General features: G+C 47.5%; 1 protein-coding gene across 4 annotated transcripts in view; it reads left to right on the top strand.

Annotated features, from left to right (window-relative positions):
* MYT1 (myelin transcription factor 1) overlaps positions 1–18,637 on the top strand; it is a 73,222-nt gene that overhangs the window by 37,817 nt on the left and 16,768 nt on the right. For all 4 annotated transcript variants that reach the window (XM_068912009.1, XM_068912010.1, XM_068912008.1 and 1 more), the window contains exons 5-16: positions 1,169–1,231; positions 2,048–2,295; positions 2,975–3,850; positions 4,455–4,589; positions 5,895–5,985; positions 7,373–7,486; positions 9,231–9,445; positions 12,076–12,281; positions 13,086–13,355; positions 14,058–14,212; positions 16,808–16,870; positions 17,085–17,153. In XM_068912009.1, the coding sequence (XP_068768110.1) occupies positions 1,169–1,231; positions 2,048–2,295; positions 2,975–3,850; positions 4,455–4,589; positions 5,895–5,985; positions 7,373–7,486; positions 9,231–9,445; positions 12,076–12,281; positions 13,086–13,355; positions 14,058–14,212; positions 16,808–16,870; positions 17,085–17,153 (2,505 nt within the window). The remainder of the gene's footprint in view (positions 1–1,168; positions 1,232–2,047; positions 2,296–2,974; positions 3,851–4,454; positions 4,590–5,894; positions 5,986–7,372; positions 7,487–9,230; positions 9,446–12,075; positions 12,282–13,085; positions 13,356–14,057; positions 14,213–16,807; positions 16,871–17,084; positions 17,154–18,637) is intronic.

The following is an 18,637-nucleotide window of genomic DNA, read 5'->3' as shown; positions in this document are numbered from 1 at the left end:
CCTTGAATGCAATGATCTGAATCGTGCATGGTATTCTGGGCGATCAAGCCGTTAATAACCCACTGGTGCATCTAGAGCTGTGGGATCCATTCATACACGTGGATCCTCCTTATCCATAGCTTTTCGTGCAGACCAAGCTCTTGGCTGAGAGCAGAAATTCTTCTGAATACCTCAAGCCCAACTTGGCACTTGGAGCTGTTTTGTGTTGGCTGGGCAGATCCCCCATGGGCTGGTGATGCCTCTACCCTTGCGCTGGTGTCAGGAGATTTCATTAGCACCTCCAGCTTCCCGGACTGAGGGTGCTGAGGTGCTAAATGAGATTATTAATACTATGTGACTCTGGAGTTCCTCTGATGGCAGACAAGTCACTTGGGCATCCCATAATCAATGCCACTATGTGAATTTGCCAGAAACTGTGTGGTTTAATGTTTCTTATGGGGAGCCCTCATAGTCCCTGGAGTTGGGACTGGTTACCCATGCAGAGGAAGAGCCCACAGCCCCACGCCAAGGAATGGAGCAGACAGGCTACAGCAAATGCAGGGATTGGGGAGATCTGGTCACCTGAATCCTATCTACTTCCCCAAAAGGGAGAGTCCTAAGTGCTTTTGAGGATTTGTATCCTGGTGAACATCACCCAACATGCTCTGGCTAAAAGTGTAACCTCTGCAATCCCTTCCCAGTCTGCACTTTTCAACAGGCCACCCTTTTTTTAGTTCAAGAAACCCCAGTTCCCTGACACACCGTTAAACGAATGAAAAGCCCATGTTTTCTTCCTACATCAGCAAAAAAAGAAAAGAAAACTGGAGAGCGGCAGTGGGGAGGCAGAGTGCAGTAGTTGCCTGGTTTTTAAAAGCTTGCTCTTACACATGCAAATCTTTAATTAAACATACTCATAAAACTATAATGAACCGTTCATCTAATTAAATGGGGTGAGTCATTTCATTAATTTTTAGCAAACTGCAAAGATGCTCTCCTGCCCTCCTCACTTGGAATTCAAAGGGACGAGCTGAACCATTTGAGGGAAATTATCTTCCCTTTTGTGTTTTTTTTTTGTTCCTTCTACACGGAACTTGTTTAACTGACCATAGTTTACATTACTTTTAATTAAAAATGAAGTCTCCAAGTCTTATTGCTGTTCCTGACGGTTGCTCGTTTTTTCCCTTGCCAGCTGTCCAACCCCAGGTTGTAATGGCTCAGGACACATCCGTGGAAAGTATGCAAGACACAGAAGGTAAGGCTGGGTCTGGGAGACGCGGGCTCTGAGGTAGCGGGGATGGAAAAAATGTGAGCAAGAAATCCAAAGAGGGATGGTCAGTGCGGGGAGGCTGGCTCCTCACAGGTTGCTGCGGAGCAAGAATCTAACTTGTCTCCCAGGCCACCTGCCGAGGAACCCCTCTCTGTCTCTCAATCAACTGATAATAAGGGACCCTGGGGGATCTGCTTCATCAGGCTAGCATTGGCCTTGCAGATACCCCAAACCGATGCGTAAGTACTTAGCTCAGTGCCCGGGGTTAACGGGGGCTGTCTTCAGGCAGAGATTATGGTCTGCTCATTGCCACTGTGACTGGGGAAGAGAAACGAGTGCATGTGGACTGCCTGAGAGTTCATGCCAGCGCTAACTGACTTTTTCATCACACCCCACAACGGTGAAATCTGAATAGTTGGTGCCAGTGGGTAGACGTGCCCTGGGGCTGGTTCTGCAACCCTCATTGGGTTTTGTGGGTAGCACTCATGACCATCAGCAGCTGCAGTGAGGGGAGCCACTGCTCCTGCAATTCTTTGGACATTAAGTGCTAATGGGCTAAACTGCTATAGTGAGTCTGGCAGGCTTGCTCTGATTTCTGAGCAGAGCCAGCATCAGGAGCTGTGCAAAATGAAAGTCTTAGACCAGGTATTCCCGCCATGATGAGAATTATGAATGCTGTGGCCCAGATTTTTAGCTGTTTTAATATTTGTCCCACTTGCCTTTGCTGAACTGATTGAGATGCTTATGTGCTGCCTTTTCACGTGGCAATGCCTCCTGTCTGCTCCTTGATCCCATCTGCAGTTTACAGAGCTGCCCTCTAGCAAAGAAGAGGAAACTTCAGGATGCAGAGGCTGAACATCTGGTGTCGAAGCGAAAATCTCATCCACTCAAGCTGGCCTTGGATGAAGGCTACAACGTTGACAGCGATGGCAGCGAGGAGACAGAGGTGAAGGAGGAGTCTGGCTCTGACGAGTCAGAGGGGACGCTGGAAGAGGAAGAGGCAGAGACGGTGGAGCAGGAGGAGACCCGCAGCCCTGAGCTGGCAGAAGGTGCTTTATCATTATTGATTGCAGAGCTGTATTCTGCAGATGAGTAAAGGGCAGTGAGTGTTAATAACCAGGAGTTATAGCTCCTCTGAATTATGTACGGGATGGGTTCTTCAATTATTGCATTCGGTGGGAGCACAACAGAAAAGCTCTGCTTAGGCTGAGATGAGATATTCCCAGATTGTCTCCAATGTCTTAAAAATGAGAGCCTTTCCATCAATGACGCTCCTTGGGAAAAGAAGCATGCGAAGCATGAAAGGAGCTCTGAATGCAACCCCGATGGCAGGGGGAAGGCAGCGTGAGGTCCCACATCAGTGCCCGAGGTGGACCCTGGCTGGCTTCTCCAGGTGCAGGAGTAGTCTCCCTCGGCTGGGTCCTGCTGCTCTCTGACTTATTGCTGCCTGGTTGGGAGGCCTGAGTGGCACTGCACTGGTCTGGGGAGCACTGGCACCACTGGGCTGCAGTGAGGCAATGGTGACGAGGTGCCAGATGGGTCCTCATCATTCCCAAACACAATAAATCAGACTGCTCCAGGGGTGTTACAGCAAGGCTTTGATTTCAGTTAAGCTTAAGGAAGACCAGGAGATGTTTATGAGCTCATATCGTTTCTTTCTTTCCTTTATTTTTTGCCTTTCTTCCTCTTTTTTTTTTCTTTTCCTTCTACCCCCACCCCCAACCTCAGAAAGAAGCCCAGCAAAATCAACCCACTATGGGCAAACCACAGGAACAAGTACATCTGGGCCAAGCAAGGCCAGCTATAGCAGCTATCAAGAAATAATCGCCAACTCTCTCCTAAATCTAGGCCAAATAGCAGAGGAAACCCTTGCGATAGAGGGGCAGCTGCCCGAAGCAGAGCTGCAGGTCTCCAAGCCTCCGTCTAACGTTGTGCACCTAGTCCATGAAGATGCAGGTGAAGAGTTAGCAGAAGAGGAGTGTGACAAGGAGATCATCATCCAGACAGAAGACGCGGAGGAGGTCATCGAGGTCACCAGCGAACGCAGCAGTGAGTTGTGTCCGGAGCACCGGGACGATGCAAACTGTGAGGAGTCCTGCAAACTGCAAAAGGCCATGCAAGCTGAAGCAGAGGAAGAGGAGGAGGAGGAGGAGGAGGAGGATGACGATGAGGATGACGATGAGGAGGAAGAGGAGGAGGAGGAGGATGAAGAGGAAGAGGAGGATGAAGAAGAGGAGGAGATGGCTCCTGAAGTGATCTGCGAAGAGACTCCTCACACTTCTCAGGACACCCAGAAAAGCCACTGTGAAGGGCAGTTCAGCCCGAAGCCCGAGTACTCGGTCATCGTGGAGGTCCGGTCGGACGACGACAAAGATGACGATGCGCGCTCCCAGAAATCGGCAGTGACTGACGAGTCAGAGATGTACGACATGATGACGAGGGGAAACCTGGGGCTGCTGGAACAAGCCATCGCGCTGAAAGCCGAGCAGGTGAAGATCGTGAGGGAGCCCAGCCGGCTGCCTGGAGAGCATGTGAAGCACTTCCAGGTGGATGAGAAACAGAGCAAACCGCTGGACAGCATCCGCAAGAGCTACTATGGCAAAGGTGGGCTGTGGGAATGGGCCTCTGTGTGTCTCTTTCGCTGGGGATGGGAAGGAAGGAAAGAGATGAACTTCTCTGCTAAGCATCGCACAAAAACTAGGCAGCTGGGGGATTTCACAGCCCCCAGAGGGAATTTAGCCCCACGGCCTCAATACCTGCAGAGATGGGGACATCCTGGGGATCAACAGCGAATGCAGATAGCGACAGTGTCCTGTATGCCCCAGCAGGGAGATCGGTGGCTAAATTCCCCTAGTGGCCTTGAAAATGTCGGCCTGTGCCTGAGGGCTCCTGAGCATTAAGCCTGGTGGAGCAGCTCGGTGCCCTGGCCACGGCATGGGCGATGCACGCTGGCGGCCTGGTTGCTCACGGTTGCTCCTAGCCTTGTTTGCTGAAATCGCTTTCCCAATTTGGTTTTTGAAATTTCCAATGGTAATAATTCCACCTTCAGAAAACAAGCTCCAAACCCAAAGGTTAACCATTTCTCCCTGTTTGCCTGGAGAAGCTGTGGGAAACCTCCAGAGAAAATTTTTATCTGAAGCATTCCTAACCCTTCCTGCTTTCTTCCTCTCCAAATCTGCTTCCATTTCCCTTTTCCTACAACCCCTAGATCCCTCAAGACCCGAGAAACGAGAAATCAAATGTCCGACTCCCGGTTGCGATGGGACTGGCCACGTCACAGGACTCTACCCTCACCATCGCAGCCTGTCCGGTTGCCCGCACAAAGACAGGATCCCTCCGGAGAGTGAGTACACGGCTGGGGTGCCCGGGTGGCAGAACAAGGAGTTGCTTAAATCAGTTTGAAGCTGTATTTCCAAGGGGGAAATTCCAGCCAACGTGCCATGTGAGCAGTCCAGATAGTTCCAGGAGGCTTCTGTGCACCCAAGGGGTGATGATCTTTAGGGGAAATGCTATGGAGATTAACCAAAAGTTATACCCTGCCTAAAGATTTTTAGCACCATCCTGTGGAGAATGAGGTCCCTCCTCCAAAATTCAAAGAGGTGCTTTAAAAATTGCTGCCCACATCTGATGATGTTTTAAGCAGTCCCTGTCTTTACACAGAATTTCTTATGTTTTCCCCTATTTGAGATAGCGTGCTGGGAAGAAGAGGAAATCGTTCTTTCCAGCCCAGATAGGATGCTGGCATTGCCACCTAGCAAAAGAAAGGAGTTGCTCAGGATGCTCACAATCGCTGGCTTTCCTCCTAAGCTCTTTTCACTGCAGAACTCACAAAGCGTTACACTGAGATTCATCAGTTCCACAGAAGATATTCATCATCATCATAACAGATTTTATATATAACACATACATATATAGAGGGAGAGAGATTTAATTTCTACCTCTCTACCAGCATCCTAAATAGCTTTCTCTGTGCATATACATAAAAATCAATGTTGTATGTTTATGATAATGGCATAATAGACCAAAGAAAAAAAGCACCCAGTCCTTCCTTATCAGTAATTTCAAAGGTTGCAGACCTGCCATAAACACAGAACGGCAGCAAACAAGGAGAAAGTACAGTTATCTTCACACAAGCTTGAATGCGAGAAAAAAATATTAATAAATAAATAACACAAGCTGTGTGCTTAGGAAGGCTTGCAAATCAAATTATTTTCTTTACTTTTAAGGTCAGTGCTGCAGGAAGCAATAATCCTGAAGATTAAAATTAAAAAAAAAATCAAACAAAGACTAGTCCTAAGGATAAAAGCAGAGATACAACTTCAATCACTTAAAACTACCTGAAATTGGTAGGCCTGGCTCCAAAATGATGGTGTGAGGGAGGGGCTGGAAGGGGGAACCAGATTGCAATCAGCAAACAAGAAGAAAACGCAGGCTGTGTGCAGAGATGCTAATCTAGCGCTGACCCGAGCGGCGCTGCCTTGTAAATCTTTTTTTTCCTCTATGCAGGAAAATTCTAATTACAACATTTCACGTTCCCTGATTTCTAGGAAGCCAATGTACAAGACTTGATGATTTTGTCTTTTTTTTTTTTTCCTGCTCTGTTTTTTATCAAGTTGTTTTCTCTTCCCTCCCTCTTCCCGCTCCAAAGTCTTGGCCATGCATGAGAACGTGTTGAAATGCCCCACGCCTGGCTGCACAGGACAGGGCCACGTGAACAGCAATCGCAACACGCACCGCAGGTACCTGCTCCGAGGGCCTCTCTGTAAAGGCAGGGAAAGGGTGGCGGTGGGGCGGGCAGCCAAAAACCCATCGGTTTGCCTCACATAGGGGCCCTCGCAATGAGGAATGATGCAACTCGGATGGGCAAAGTAAGGATGACTCAAGACAAAAAGTAATATGGGAAAGCAAGACCAAAGCGGCAGTGAATTACGGCTGGTGGCCTGACACACTGGGGGATTTTTAGGAATTTCTGTGATATTTAGCTCAAAATTACTCTGTGAAACCCATGATTTCAGGTCCCCCCCCACTGCAGGATCTCAGCCTAGATGGAGTCAACAACAGGTTTGCACCTTGTACCCTGTGCTCTGACTTTGCTCAAACTCTAGCACTTTTCATGAGTAAGACCGCTGCAATTGGAGGGGAAGGTGCTCTTAAAAAATACTTTCGCAACTAGAGAGCTTCCAAAGAGCCACACTAGCCTGTGGCTTCTAGCATCCGTTGCACTTGTGTGCAGCTGGCACGTGGAAAGTGCCAGCGCTGTGAGCGCCCATAGGCTTGCAGGCGCGAAGTGGGTGTGTGTAACTACTTACTCACATGGGAGCCAGGGGAGCAAGCCGAGCTGATGAGTGCTTCAGTGGAGCTGTAGCTGCAAGAGAAAAATTGGGGAAAATCTGCTTGGTTAATTGAGAAGCCCAGTTTGGTGTAAGCAGTGAGATGAGCACATATTCTTCTTGCATTTAGCCCCGTCGCTGCTGTGCGGCGCTGGGGCTGGTTGCGAGAGCTAGGTTACAGAGCGCCGTGGTTCGGACCCAAACCCTGGCAGGGATGGCGGCATTTATGATAATGGCATAATAGACCATGAAAAAACCCCAATCCTTCCTTGTCAGTAATTTCAAAGGTTTCCCATGACCTCCTCCCCAAGGTGTGCGGATGTTGGCGGCTGTGCATATCAAAAGTGCAAAGGCTTCCTTGCAAGTACCCCTCTGACAGCTTCCTGCAAACTGGCTCAGCAAAAGAATCCAATAAATACAAAGCACGAATGCCATTTATCGGTTAAAAGCGCTCGGAGAAAGCAGCCTGTCCCCCTTCTGCCTTTGCTGAGCTCAGCCTGGTGGATCTGCCCGTTTGATCTATTTCCAAGTTGATGGGATGCTCAGGGGCTCTTGTCCCTGAGAGATTTGGCACTTGGTGTTTGGTTGCTTTGCTGCTTGCCAAAACTAAAAATAAAAAAAAAAAAGGAGAAGAAAGGGCAAATGATTTCCTCACAGGGCTCAGTGCATCTCTGGGGCAGATTTGGGTCTCTGAAATGAGTGAAGGTTTTCATGTATGTCCCTCAAGCTCAGTTTCCATCTCTCTCTCTCTCTCTCTCTCCCCTCCTCTTTTTTTTTTTTTTTTTTTAACTCACAGTTTATCTGGGTGCCCCATTGCTGCTGCTGAAAAATTAGCCAAATCTCATGAAAAGCAACAAACCCAGTCTGGTGATCCTTCAAAGAGCAGCTCCAATTCTGACCGGATACTCAGGTGAGCGGGCTGGAGCAGCGCAGCACGGTGCCACGCAGCCCCGCCGCCCCGGCCATCCCCTGGCAGTGGGGGCTGGCAAGAGAAGCCATCACAGCTCGCTCCAGCTGTATCCTGATACTGCTGAGTCCTGTTATTATGATCATAGGTCTGGCCAAGGTGGGGAGATATTTAATTGATGATCCCAGAGAGGGCATTGAGGACAATGAATTGCTTCTGTAGCATCAATTAATGCTGAGGCTACAGGCCAAAGGGTTTTACCCGTGCAGCAGAAGGCATTTGTGCCGCTCGCGCTGCAATGCAAACTGCCGGAGAATTATGGCTATTATATTAGCATTATAAGTAGGGTGGGCTCGGCAAGAGGGAGGAGGAGATTTAGGCTGCACATAAATCACTTGATTGCAGTTTCATTTAAGTACACCCACTTTGCTTTCTTTGCCCCCACAGTTCAGAGGAGAGAAACCTGCCACTCATTTTCACAACGCGGGCATTTATTTTGTTGTTTTGCTCGTGCCTGTCTTCCTGCGAGAAAGGACTGTCTGAAGTTAAGAACATCCCTGATAGATCCCGGCCTCTGTAGCTGCTGTGATTCATGAGGCTGCAGACGGATTGTAATATGGGTAGTTATCAGGCAGTGAGAGCAGGAGGATAAAATCCCCAGCACGGACCCTTCAAAATGTAACTGAAAGCACCCCCCCATCAAAGGCTGTTTAATTTATTTATTTGCTCCCCAGGAGTGCTGAGCACCCCAGTGCCCTGACGCTGAGAGCTCGGTGCTTGGAAAAGAAGGCCATTTAGGCGATTACTTATTTATTTGCAGCTGAGCCCGCAATGGGCACAGTGCGCTCTGAGCACATCACGAGGACAGTCCATGCTCCAAGGAGCCCCCGCTCTGAGGACTAAGCTGGTGGAAAGAGGTCACGGGAAGGAGAATAACAATAGGCCATTTATATACAATTTATATGCAAGACAAATTGATTCATGATAGGCAGCCCAGCAGAAGTGGGTCTTTAAGAGGGACTCTGTAGCTAGGGCAAAGGCCCTCTCTGCTTGTCAGGGCGTCAAGCTCACCATTGCAGCAAGACTGCAGTGGAGCTTTGAGCTTAACTGAGATCCTCCCACCTCTGTGTGCCCTTTTGCACCAAGACCCCCGTAGGAGAGTGACACCCAACTCTTTCTGACCACTGGAAAAGCACTGCCACACTATGGCAGCCTGCAATAAAATTGTTTTGCATGAGATCAACACCTCAGTGTTTGGCTTAAAAAAGAAAAAAAGAAAAAAAAAAGGGGAAAAAAAGAAAAGAGGAATCTAAGAGCCCCACGTCAGGTGCAGACCTACTAAGGGAGAGCAGAAGGGGCCTATCGCCTCCAGCTCTACCTCCATAACCCCTTGGGGACGAGGCGCAGCTTAGCATCCCCATCACGCCTGGCTCCCCCCAAACAGCCACGTCTGCAGACCGTCCCTGTCGCTTGCGCGTACATCTGGCAGCAGTGGGGTCCACATGGTGCCAGAAGAGTATGGCTCAGCTCCACAATGGCGTCCAAGGGCATGGCTGTTGGGCTAATCTGCCCTGATAGCTCCAGGAGATGGAGAGGGCAAAATGCCCAAGAAAGAGCTCTGCTTTGTTTCGAGTTTAAAATTTCCCTACCACCTTGGGCAGGGGCTGATTCGGGTCCTCCCCAGGAATGGCTTTCAGGCAAGGGAAAGTAAAGGAGAAATCATTGTTGCTTGCTGTCTCATCCACAGGCCTATGTGCTTTGTGAAGCAGCTGGAGATCCCTCAGTATGGAAGCTACCGGCCCAACATGGTCCCAGCAACCCCCCGGGCCAACCTGGCCAAGGAGCTGGAGAAGTACTCCAAGGTCACCTTCGATTATGCAAGTTTTGATGCTCAGGTTTTTGGCAAACGCATGCTTGCCCCAAAGATTCAGACTAGCGAAACCTCACCTAAAGCCTTTAAATGTAAGTTGGGAGCAGGGATGGGCTGGGTTTTGAATCCTCTCTTCCTTTCTCATCACTTGTCGCATGCCGTGAGGCTCTTGGGTGTGTAGGTTTGGGCTAAAGGGAGAGCTAAACCGGGTCCCATGGAGCCTGCCTTTGCTACAGAGAGGGGTCTGTGGCTCTGATTTTGGGCCATGGGCTCAAATTTGGAGTCTCATGCTGGGAATGCTTTGCAAGCCTCTGGCTTCAGTTTTGGGAAGAATTGCATCAAGTGGTGGGAACATTAATCTGAGCAACGTGTCTAGGTGGGATAAGTTACACAGTTGTCCTCAGTTGGTCTCCACTGCTTTGCAGTTCATATCTATTGATCTGTCTTTTCTCATCTAGCTAAATGGATTACAGTTTTCCTCTCCTCTATCTTATATATGACCCACTTGAGCCATTTGTCTTTCCTGCTGTATCCTGTTCTCCAGCTCCACCACCTATCGATCATACACCTTCTAGCCATCAGCTCTTTCGTATCCGAGCCACCCACCTCCTCCACCGAGGATCTTGCACTGTTTACAGCGCTGTGCAAGCAAAGCGCGGGTGAAAATGAAATGGCTAAATAAACCCTCAGAGAATAGGCTATCAGGAGCAGGAGAAGAGATGCATGGGGAGACAGCCTGCCTCACAGCTGTGCTGGAAGGACCCATAGTTATGTCCCGGCTCCCTTCGACTCCCAACATCTTTTAAATCTTTTTCTTAAAAAAAAAAAAAAAGAAAAAGATTTAGAAACCAGTTTGCAGAAGTCAGCATCCTCAGGAGGGCTTTCTGTCTGGCTAATCCCACTTCCAGAATCCTGTTTAATCCTGATGCAGCTGCTCTCTAAAAAGTGCTTATACTTGAAAGCATCCTGGTTGTTGCACTACAATGGAAGCTCCCTTTATTACAGTACTAAATCTGTAAAGGATCAGACAATGAAATTGGATGGAGGCCAAAGAGCACAACTGCCACTGTCATCCTGGGTTAGGGCTGATGGAAAAGTAATTTGTTTCCCAGCAGAAGCGATTCTCTTGCTGAATAGATTGCGTTATTTGCAATATTAGCAAAGAATTTTCAGGGTAATTGTACTGACAAAAATAATTCCAGCAGACCCACTAGGATAATCCTTTCTATTTTTTCTCATCACTTATTTTACTAATTTGCTGATTGCGTGTCTATTAGTGGTAGAAATACTTATGAAATGGAAAAGCATCGCTGAGTCTACAGTGTGAAATTGAAATTGGCATCTCATGATCCTGGATATTGTCAGGTTGGGCTCGCAAATACTCGCACCCCACCGAAAAGACATGGATTAAATCAGACTTGAAAACAAGCAGTAATACACAAGAATAACCATTTGGGCAAGCCTCCAATGAGTTAATCAAAGCGACAAGATGAATATGATTGCCAATCATAGCAGGGAAATCTGTTCCTTTCACTGAGAACTTATTTTAAAGAGATCTTCATCCAGAGGGATTTATATTCCCCTGCATGTGTGTGCATAACTCCCATTAATGTCAATATGCATTATATACGCACACAATGAGGAAGAAAGCAGTCCTCCAGAAGATTATCATTTTATAATGTCTTATATTTCGAGTTCATAATGGTAATAATAAAATCACTTTACTATGTATCAACATCAACCAAGGTTGCCTACTGCTTTACAAACATTGGGCCAAACCTTACGGGTCTTCCTTGGGCAAGACTCCCGCTAAAAGGGGTGGAAGTTTTCCCTAAATAAGGGTGTAGTGAAATGAATTAAGAATGTGAAGATTTTGCTGATTATTTCAGAATATAGCCCCCAGCTCTGTGGTTTGTATGAGGTGAGATGATCCAGTTTGCACCTACTGAAGCTGCTGACTTCAGAGGAACTCCGTGTGTTTTAAGGTCCTTGTAAATGGGTCTAGTTTCAAGATTAAGCCACGTTTTATTGGGGGTTAACCCTGGGACATACCGAGTCCCACTGACTCCCTTTCATTTCGTATGTGTCGAGGAAGCATTGCATCTCCAGCATTGCAGGGCTGTGGGATACGATACATGATAACTAATAGTGCAGTGTAGAGATTGCATGCGGCTGTGTAAGAAATCATTTTATTCAGATATATTTAAATGAGATGACAGATGTCAGAAAATCCATATTTCACTGGTGTCATCATCAGAAGCTCATATTTCATGGTCACGTTTTGCTATTAATGTAATTTTTTAAATTACAAGCTTTCATACGTGACACAGGAAACCTCCCTGCAAGTCAGCTCTGCAGATAAGTTATGAACATCTGGAGAACGCAGAAAGAGCTGGGAAGCTTCCCTAAGCTTTCTCCTTTGAAGTCGTCCACTGAGGGATAGTTTTAATGAGGAAAAGTACTGTGTTTTGGGGACTTGATGGCCAAGTTAATGAATTAACTTTCCACACCGAGTGACCTTTGCACAAGTTGCTGACTGCAGCCAGCACTGTTACCATTGCACGTCCCTAGCAATAAAAGAGCCCATGGATGTATAATAAATACGGGTTGCCACTGAAACTGCTAATACATTAGCTGTGTCACACTGACTTAATGTCTCACCGCTACTTGTGCCAGTTATACATTAGCCTTGTGTTGTTCCTTCTTTTTTTTTTTATTCCAGCCAAACCTTTTCCAAAGGCCTCTTCCCCCAGCCACAGCCCCTCCAGCAGTTACGTGAAGAGCACTTCATCTTCCTCTACAGGCTTCGACTACTCCCACGATGCCGAGGCTGCACACATGGCTGCCACTGCCATCTTAAACCTCTCCACCCGCTGCTGGGAAATGCCTGAAAATCTCAGTACAAAGCAGCAAGAGGCCCCCAGCAAGGTGAGCTGAGCACATCTGTGCTCGGGGCACGCCAACCGCTAGCACCAGTGCAGAGAAGAGCCAGCTTGGATGGGCTCTTCAGGTCCACATCAAAGCTGGTGGTTAATTTTGATGTAGAAAATAGAGTGGGATAGCACATGAAGTTTTGAATGCAAAGAATACTTTGAGGTTTTTTTTTTTCATGTTTCTCATTTTGATCTAATAAATAGAGAGGAAATAAAGACCCTTTTCAGAGTGAGGGGTAGAGACTGAACCCTTTCACTCCTGAAATGCCATGGGGGATGCATTGTTTGAGGGAGATATTCTTGGCTGTGAGCATGTTATGGAGATGCACCGGGGCTCAAATTACCCACCTGAGACAAGTATCATTTCCAAGCAGATTCTCGGGGTTGGATTCAGCTGCTCACAGGCAGGTATCTGATGCTATCTGAGATTGCCTAGTGTGTCCAGGCTGACCTCCAGCTATTTTTTGGAAGAGCACAGGTTTCTGGGTTCTATGTTGCACCCTTAGCCTTGTGCAGATATCTTGGATGCCCTGGGGCATCGTAAATGTCACTAGGTGTCTGTATTAAGGTGGCTGAGTCAAAAAGCTGTGTTGCTTTTAGCAGAGGCATACATTTGCATGGCACATTTCTGAAAATCTTTACAAAGGAGCATCCCTTACCATTCAGTTCCTTCTAACTGACTGCAAAGAGGAAGAACATGAATGGCCTCCCCCCTACACTGCAAAAGACAAATGGGGGCAAAATCCCTTTAGGGAATTGCTAGCAGCGGCTAACTTTGGGCCTGTTTCCAAACTTTCAGTCCATGGACATTGAGGTGGATGAAAATGGGACTTTGGACTTGAGTATGAACAAGAACCGCAAGCGGGAAAGCACCTTTCCCAGCAGCAGCAGCTGCAGCAGTAGTCCCAGCATGAAGTCCCCAGATGTGTGCCAGCGCCAAAACAGCACCAGTGCCACGAGCAGCACCATGACCTCCCCTCAGTCCAGCCAGACCTCCCGCCAGGATGAATGGGATGGACCCATTGACTACACTAAACCAAATCGTCAGCGGGAGGAGGAGCCAGAAGAGGTGAGTGGTGACTCCAGACGTTTGACTAACACCTCACAGGGAAGTGAATGCTGTGTTTGCTTGCACGGTTGTCCTATTTTACACAGCCACCCCTACTTTACGCTTTAAGCCTAGGAGAGAAGTACTGTTAGCTTCTGCTTCAGTTGCTACCAGACGTCAGCTGCACACAACCAAGCAGGGGCACAGCCATCCTGGGGGAGAGTGCAGCCCTTCTTGGCCGGCAGCTGCTCTTGGCCTCACTGGGGTGCTCCTGCCAGGGAAGAAACCCCCACTTCCATAGTTTTGGGTCTACACTGCTTCTTTCACTATATATCCTTTCAGCTTGTTTGCATTAGTGGTGCTTCTGATGACGTTCCCCAGGATGATTTATATCTGCTATTAGTAGATATGGCCCTGCGAGCCATTAGCACTAGTCCCTGAAGGTGGGATAATCTAGCCATTGCTCCTTGGCTGGGGTGAGGCTCCTGGCACGGGAAGCAATGCAATGCCTCCCTGCCCATAGGGCAAAGTGGAGGCAGGCAGTGCTGAGGACCAGTATGGGGGCAATCACACTGATCTCTATCCCTGCAAGACTTTGGGAAGCCCTGGTGAAAATCTCGGTCCCTGTACAGATGTTTTGCACACTTCTCCTCCTGTAAAGAGGGGAAATCACAGCAGCAATGAGCACCACTGCAACCATTTTTTCTGGCCGTTTTCTTGCAGTCAGAGCCTGCAGCCCATTCTTTTGCCTCCTCGGAAGCTGATGAGCAAGAAGTGTCGGAGGAAAACTTCGAAGAACGAAAATACCCAGGGGAAGTTACTTTAACCAACTTCAAGCTTAAATTCCTCTCCAAGGACATCAAGAAAGAGCTGCTCACGTAAGCGCTGCCTTCTTGTCTCTTCCTACAAAATGTAAAAAATCCTCAGGACAGCTAGAAGACAGAATTTGTTGGAAAATAAATTCCTTTTTAAAGTTAGTTTAGCCCCTTTTCTTACTGTGATGGTCTTATTTCATCTAAGCTCTTCAAATGGAGGTTTAAAGAGAAACGCCATACTCTGACAACTTCTGATCGTTGAGGCAAAATACATTCTCATGTGGCCTCTTGACACTCTGCACTGATTAAGAGAATTCTCTGGGGAGCTCTGTGTTGTTGGGACTCATGGACCTGGCCATGAGAACATCTTTGCAGGGCCCATTTTCCCTGATATTTTCCTGGAAGAGTACTTCGGGCACAGTGGCAGAGTCTGTCCAATTTTCTGCCCCTTCATGTATGGGATATACACAGTCCTTTGCAGCCAAGAGATTCAAGGGAGCTCAGTACCTTCTCAATGGAGGTGTTGAACCACAGACCATGAGATGTCTGTGGCAGGAAGGCAGCAAGGCCGGACTTGCTGGCTACTTAATGTAGAGCAATGAGTCCCATCACCACGAAACTGCAGAGACCACGAAATGAGAGCTATGGCTACAGTGAGATTGCTGTTGTGCTGCATTTTAAATTGGAGAGAGATCTTAACCAAACTCACACCTACGTATTCGTGACATTGGGGGGAAAAATAGACCCGGATCTTTTCTACGGGAAGATACAGCATCATTCCTCATCCATGCTGATTCCCTAAACTAATGGTTAATGTTTGAGCCTGACCTAAATGTTGCGTATTGGATCTAGTTCAGATCTAAAGGGATGTCAGGATCAGTTTTGAAGTTGTGGTGGGAGGTCTCCTTTCCCATCTGCTGCGCTTAGGCCCCTTTCCTGTATGTCCGACCTTTCTGTATGTTAAACAACAAGAGCTGGTGGGCTTCGCTTCCCTGACCTTATACAACTCGGCTCATTATTTGCCTCCGCAAGCAGGAGGCTGAGGGAGCTGTGCAGCTAGCTGAGGAAGAGATCCATGGGGGCAAATAAGAGCAGGAACAGTATCTTGCCTAAATGAGCAAGACACACATTAACTGCCCTATACAAAGCTCTAAAGGCTTTTTTTTTTTTTTTTCAAATCCAGCAGTGTTGTGAGTAACAATTTCTGAGGCAGAGCCTTGGTGTCTTTTCATGCTTTAATTGTATTATAAAGGTAGAGAAATTTCCTAAGTGAAAACATCACTGCAAATAAATGGTGTTGTGGGCAGCCCTGAGTCGTCTTTTCCCATTTAGCACCTTGATCCTTTCTGACCCAGTGGCTATAACGAATTAGCTGAAGTTAACTCAAGAGTAGATTATATATTTATACATACGCTGTGTATATTTGATTCTCCATGTCCAAGTGTAGTCCTTGGGCCTTCTCTGGGTGCCAGAGTCAATACCTGTGAAGGTGCTCCTCACCACTATCATCTTGTAGCCCTACTATCCGTACAAGAGTGTGTACCACATAGCTATATATTACCACTGCTTGAACATCTTCATGTGCTAGTTGCAGGGTTCACTGCTTTTGTGTGGGTTGGGGCTGTGGAAGACATGCCCTGCATGGTCTCTCTATGCCCGTTTTCCATCCTTCGCGTTTCACGAGTGCCCAGACTGCGCACCCTCTCTGCAGCTCCTTGTGTCCACTGAAGTCAGATGCTGTCTTCTCGCAGGGAAGAGCTGTTCCTGAGCCACGACCTGCCCGAGCAGACTGGCATGGGCCTCCCTGCATGTCCCGGGGCAAACCTGCTCTCCCACGTTTGTCTTTAGCCACACGGCAGGCAGGGCAACCCTGGCCAAGGACCTCACCTGTTCATGCACAGGACAGGATTTTATTCCCTGGGCACCATGAAGCTGTGATGCCTCTTTTTTTTGCCCACACAGTTCATTAGGAAGTCAGGGGAGAGGGGCAGGTATGAAATGCAGCCAGACTGAGCCATCAGTCAAGGATGTGGCCAGCTTTGAGTGTCCTCGATCTGGGAGCCCCCAGGCACTAGAGCCAGAGGTTCCTTTTATTTCCTATTTGGATTTAATAACATTTTCAAGCTTTTCTTTGCAGCTATGAGGGCTGAAAAAAGTCCTTTCAGAAAGCTGAAAACTAAGACTTTCAGGGAAGAACCTGATTCCAACAGCCAGAGCGTTAATATTGCAAAAATCATCCAAACTGGCAACACCCAGGCAGTAAATTTGAATCCTTGTTCATGCCATCCAGGCCACTGTTTCAAGTCTTCCACTATCACCAAGCAAACCAAGCAATTAAGTTTTTTTAACACTTTCTTCACATTTTGCCACAAATTCCATCTTTTGGGAACAAAAAACGAAAGAAAGGAGGCTGAAATGGAAAAGTTTGGTTTATTTGCATGCAGACATGTAAACAGCTCCTGAGGTAGTGATTGAGGTGGGGTAGGGAGCCGGAGGAACCAGAGGCTTGTCCCTGGGCTGGGGCCAGCTCTGAGTGGGGCAATCCCCCAGGCAGACCCCAGGAAGGCTTAGCTGGTTTTGCACAGATGTAGTCTCGACTGAATTCATTTCTTTCCAGCACTTACACTTGTTGTTGTTGTTGTTGTTGTCGTTGCTCAGTTGCCCTACACCAGGCTGTGACGGCAGTGGACACATCACGGGAAACTATGCCTCTCACCGCAGGTTGGTTGACCTTTCTTTTGCGGTTCTGACTCTAAAGACAACTTTTTTTTAGTTTATTTTTTTGACCATGTGGATGGTTTGGTTCTGTTTCCTCCCCACTTCTGTTTTCCCCCTCCCCACACCCTGGCCCTTTTTCTTTTTCCTTCCCCCCTTCCTTTTTTTTTTTTTTTTTTTTTTTTTTGCTTATCCAGATATTCCATCTCTTCTCTTTCAGCCTTTCTGGTTGTCCTCTTGCTGACAAGAGCCTCAGAAACCTCATGGCTGCCCACTCTGCTGACCTCAAGTATGTTTGCGCTCAACTTGGAACTCCCTTTTTTTTTTCTTTTTTTTCACCCTTTTTTTTCTCTCTGCCCCTCTCTGCCCCGCCTCTCCTCGTGCTATGCTTTTGCTTTTTCATCCCCTCCTTTCTCCTTTCAACAAGCCGAGCAAAATCTGCCTATGAGGAATACAGGTGGAGAGTCCAGTCTCTCTCACTGTGGTGTCGGGAAGAAGCAACAGCTCACGTGCAATTATGAATGCCTGGGAAGGCTCATTTTGGGGAGAGGGCTCACGGAGCTAGTCAGAATTGACCCGAACCCCAGCAGGCTTTCTTTGGGCACTATAGAAATACGCTATTTTCATTTCCGCTTGGTGTCTTTTCCCAAGTTCTTGCTACCTAGTTTGTGACATAACCCTTTTCATTCAACATTTTTGTAAAGCCATCAAATAATGCAAAACCCAGAGAAAGGCACACGCTTTATTATTGCGTAGGGACGTAGCTGGGAAAACACCACCAGGACATAGCAGAAAGAAGCCAACTCTTTTGGAGAACCTGGTATGGTAATTATATGCTGAATGTTAGAGGCTGTTCAGGATCCAGTGACAGAGATTTCTATTCATTTCAATAGGAGTTTGATTTGCAGGGGAATGAAAGCAAGAGAAAGAGCAAACAATGACTCGTGAGGCTGGATCCCCAGCAGCTGCAAACAGGCATGTTCGAGTCCAAGTCAATTAACCAGTGCTAAGCGGCCCCGAGGCACTCGTGGCTTCTTTGTTTCCTTCTCTGCTCCTGAACGGGGGAATCCAGTCTCGAAACTTTCATTCAAATTTGTTCCTCTGAATCCTGTTTTCAGCTTTGCTGACTTCTTCCCAAAGCCACCTCGTTTTTGGTACGGGGTTTATTTCTCATAAGAGAATTTCCCAAATGTTGTCTTATGTGTCTTCCCTTAAAGAAAGGCTTAACAGAAATTGTATTTAAAATAAGTGGAGACACTTAGCAGAGATACTCCTCCACTAAAAATCAAACCAGATCTTTGGGGGAGAGCAAGAGCAAGTTGTGAATGTTTTCAACATCTCTTCCAAGGACCTAGCCTGTCTTTCAGGGCTGATTCTCCTCTTAGCTTTCTGCTTTTCTGAATCCAATTTTAGGATTATTTGGACGCTGAGTTATTCATAATCATACATGCAACTGAAGAGGCCTCTGCTGAGAGTAAAACCTCATAGGGGGGCATTGCATTGCAAAGGCTTATCATAAAAAGCTGTACGTCCTAAGGAGAGGAAAGGAATAGTGGAAGAGACGAAGATGAAGGGATTTGCCTGAGTGTGTCCATGGCAGAGGTCAGACACCAGCCCACGTCTCTAGTCTCCCAGTGCCGACCCACAAAGAGCTGCGGGAGGGTAACTGAGTCTCTTCATGCAAGAAAAACTGGGTTTCAGAGATGCATTTCTTCAGGGGCTGAAGTCTGTGCTCGCACACACATACTCTGAGCCCACTTTCTCTCCTCCCAA

This window comes from Struthio camelus, chromosome 18 (genome assembly GCF_040807025.1).
Source record: "Struthio camelus isolate bStrCam1 chromosome 18, bStrCam1.hap1, whole genome shotgun sequence".
NCBI lineage: Eukaryota > Metazoa > Chordata > Aves > Struthioniformes > Struthionidae > Struthio > Struthio camelus.
Note: the sequence above shows the minus strand (reverse complement) of the source record. Positions and strands in the feature narration are given on the sequence as shown.